Raw genomic sequence first — 3252 nt, forward strand, 5'->3', positions numbered from 1 at the left:
TGGCAGGAATAGCCAACACTCCAGAAGATAGGCATAAGATACAGGAGGATCTGGACAGACTTGAACACTGGGCGCTATCTAACAAAATGAAATTCAATGGTGAAAAAAGTAAGGTTCTACATTTAGGCAAGAAAAACCAAATGTACAGGTATAGTATAGGTGGTACCTTGCTCAATAGTAGCAACTGTGAAAGGGATTTTGGAATCCTAGTGGACAATCACTTAAATATGAGCCAGCAGTGTGCTGCAGCTGCCAAAAAAGCCAACACAGTGTTAGGCTGCATTAACAGAGGGATAGAATCAAGATCACGTGAAGTATTAATACCACTTTACAATGCCTTGGTAAGGCCACACTTGGAATACTGCATCCAGTTTTGGTCACCGTGATGTAAAAAAGATGTTGAGACTCTAGAAAGAGTACAGAGAAGAGCAACAAAGATGATTAGAGGACTGGAGGCTAAAACATATAAGGAACAGCTGCTGGAATTGGGTATGTCTAGTTTAATGAAGAGAAGGACGAGGGGGGACATGATAGCAGTGTTCCAATATCTCAGGGGCTGTCACAAAGAAGAGGGAGTCAAGCTATTCTCCAAAGCGCCTGAAGGCAGGACAAGAAGCAATGGGTGGAAACTAATCAGGGAGAGAAGCAACCTAGAACTAAGGAGAAACTTCCTGACAGTTAGAACAATTAACCAGTGGAACAACCTGCCTCCAGAAGCAGTGAATGCTCCAACACTGCAAATTTTTAAGAAGAGACTGGACAGCCATTTGTCTGAAATGGTATAGGGTTTCCTGCCTTAGCAGGGGGTTGGACTAGATGACCTCCAAGGTCCCTTACAACTTTATTATTATTATTATTATTATTATTATTATTATTATTATTATTATTATTATTATTATCATTATCATTATCACTATCACTATCACTATCACTATCACTATCATTACCGCTTTAAAGTGCTTTGGTAAGACCACATTTGGAATACTTCATCATTTTTGTCACCATGATAAAAAAAGATGTTGAGACTCTAAAAAGGGTGCAGAGAAGAGCAGCAAATATGATTTGGGGCTGGAGGCTAAAACATATAATGAACAGATGCAGGAACTGAGTATGTCTAGTCTAAAAAAGAAAAGAACTAGGAGTGACATGATAGCAGTGTTCCAATATTTGAGGGGCTGTCACAGAGAAGAGGGGTCAACCTATAGTTTTCATTTTTTTATTGAATGGTTTTCAAGACAGTCTACCATAGATTAGGATTTCTATGTTCCTCACAATAGGGAAGATGTATAACTGGCAGCCTTGAAATTCAGAGTGGGAACAGAAAAGAAAGAGATAAGATTATCCAGGTTTGTTTGTTTGTTTGTTTGTTTGTTTGTTTGTTTGTTTGTTTATCAATCCAATCTGAATACTGCCCACCTCATTAAAGACAACTCTCTGTCTGAAGTTTAATTTGAGGAGCACATCAAATCTAAAATCCTACATAGGAGAGTAGAAAGATATGTCTAAAATCTGTCAATCAGAGTAGATAACAGATGAATAAACCAGAAATTGATCAATATATTTTTGATAGATGTACTTGGAATATGAAGTCAGATAGTGCAGAAGAAGGAGAATGGATTATATAAATAAACAGAAGAATAATTGATTATTATATAAATACTTATGTAACAATATTTGAATTGTTAGTTAATCCAGGAAGTTGTGCACGTCTACAGCTTGCAGACTTTTCACCAGGAAATTTGTTTAAGACCAACCAGTTTGCAACCTACCGCTGTGGTTCCAATCTGCATCAAACAAAATGTGTCGATGGATCATGGTTTCCTGAGCCACAGTGTAAAGGTATCATTTGCATGCTATGTACAAGATTATGGTTTCTTCAATAGGATGACGTCAATCATATCTAAAAAATAAAAGTGGGGCATACCTGAGGACTGTCTTCCTACATAACATCTTTTGAGGGCACACAGTTTCTTCTGAAAAGCTCCATCACGATCCCATGAGCTCGTCATGCTTTGTCTAATTTGATGTGGTAGTGAGACAGTGTGAATGTATCCATTTCAAAAGAAAAGATAATTTAGCCATTTTGTTTCTTTCATAGCAGCAGTTTCACCTCAGGGATCAACTTAATTATAGAACTTTATTACAGATGTGTTCTAGTCTGCATTTGGACAGCATACCTTTCCCCACTTTTCCCCATTGGGCAACAATCTAAATTCAGTGATAAAATTTCATTTGTCACATTACAAAGGTTGTTTGCTTTGAATCTTTCATCATTTAAGCAATCTAAGTGAATTTACACAGAACAAATGCATGCAAATCTAGTACGGAATTCATCTTTGACTTTTGGCACTAACATGGAGACATCCATGCAGGTTTCTTGACATGGTAAAACCATTCACTGAAATACGTTTCAGAATTTCTGCTGCTTAAGAAGACCCTTTGCACCATTATATTTCTCCCAGTTAATTTAAAAATATTTTCATTAAGAATAAATCTTTCACACACACACACACACACACACACATATATATATATATATATATATATATATATATATATATATATATATATATATATATATATATATATATATATATATGGAAAATAATACATACAGTATATTCTGTCCTTCCTCAAATGTTTCGAAGTCAGTTAATTTACAATAAATGTAAAAAAAAAACCTATAAATTGATAAGAAATATATTAAAATAAAATGTAACTATTTTAATATTTAGGCTACAAGGCATGTCTTCATTCCTTCCCAAAATTGTGGGAATATAGGAGGCATCCTAACTTCATTTGCATTAATTAAATTATTTTTTGTTCCGTTCATAGATAAGCAAATATTGTGTTGAATGGAGAAACTTTGCCTGAATTAGAAGAATGGTTTCAACTGGTTATCTGTCTTTGTGCTAACTGGTGGCCTTTCCTCACACTACAGTTCAATATCAGCTTGTCCACCTTAATCTAATTTATGATCAATCCTGAAAACTACTTTTATATCTGCCAAGGAGCAATACAGTTAAATTTCACTAGTGTAATTTCACTAATGTCATGGCTGCAAAGTTTTGATGGTTCCTTCTGCTTCACCAATTGTGGCCTTGAAGTAAAAGGATCTTGCAACAGTGACTCATATTGCTATTTTATGTAATTAGGAATTGTTCTAATTGAGTTTGTGACTGTTGAATTGGTTTTGATCTTATATGTCTTTCACTATAGTTGTTTTATATGTACCATTGAGAGTTTCATGAT

General features: G+C 35.0%; 1 protein-coding gene across 1 annotated transcript in view; it reads left to right on the forward strand.

Moving 5' to 3' along the window:
- CFHR5 (complement factor H related 5) overlaps positions 1-3252 on the forward strand; it is a gene marked incomplete at its 3' end in the record, with an annotated part of 24838 nt that overhangs the window by 11795 nt on the left and 9791 nt on the right. Inside the window, exon 8 of the mRNA XM_029286287.1 lies at positions 1687-1839. Within this exon, the coding sequence (XP_029142120.1) occupies positions 1687-1839 (153 nt within the window). The remainder of the gene's footprint in view (positions 1-1686; positions 1840-3252) is intronic.

Source organism: Protobothrops mucrosquamatus, unplaced genomic scaffold, assembly GCF_001527695.2.
Source record: "Protobothrops mucrosquamatus isolate PMUCROS unplaced genomic scaffold, P.Mucros_1.0 scaffold3240, whole genome shotgun sequence".
Classification (NCBI taxonomy): domain Eukaryota; kingdom Metazoa; phylum Chordata; class Lepidosauria; order Squamata; family Viperidae; genus Protobothrops; species Protobothrops mucrosquamatus.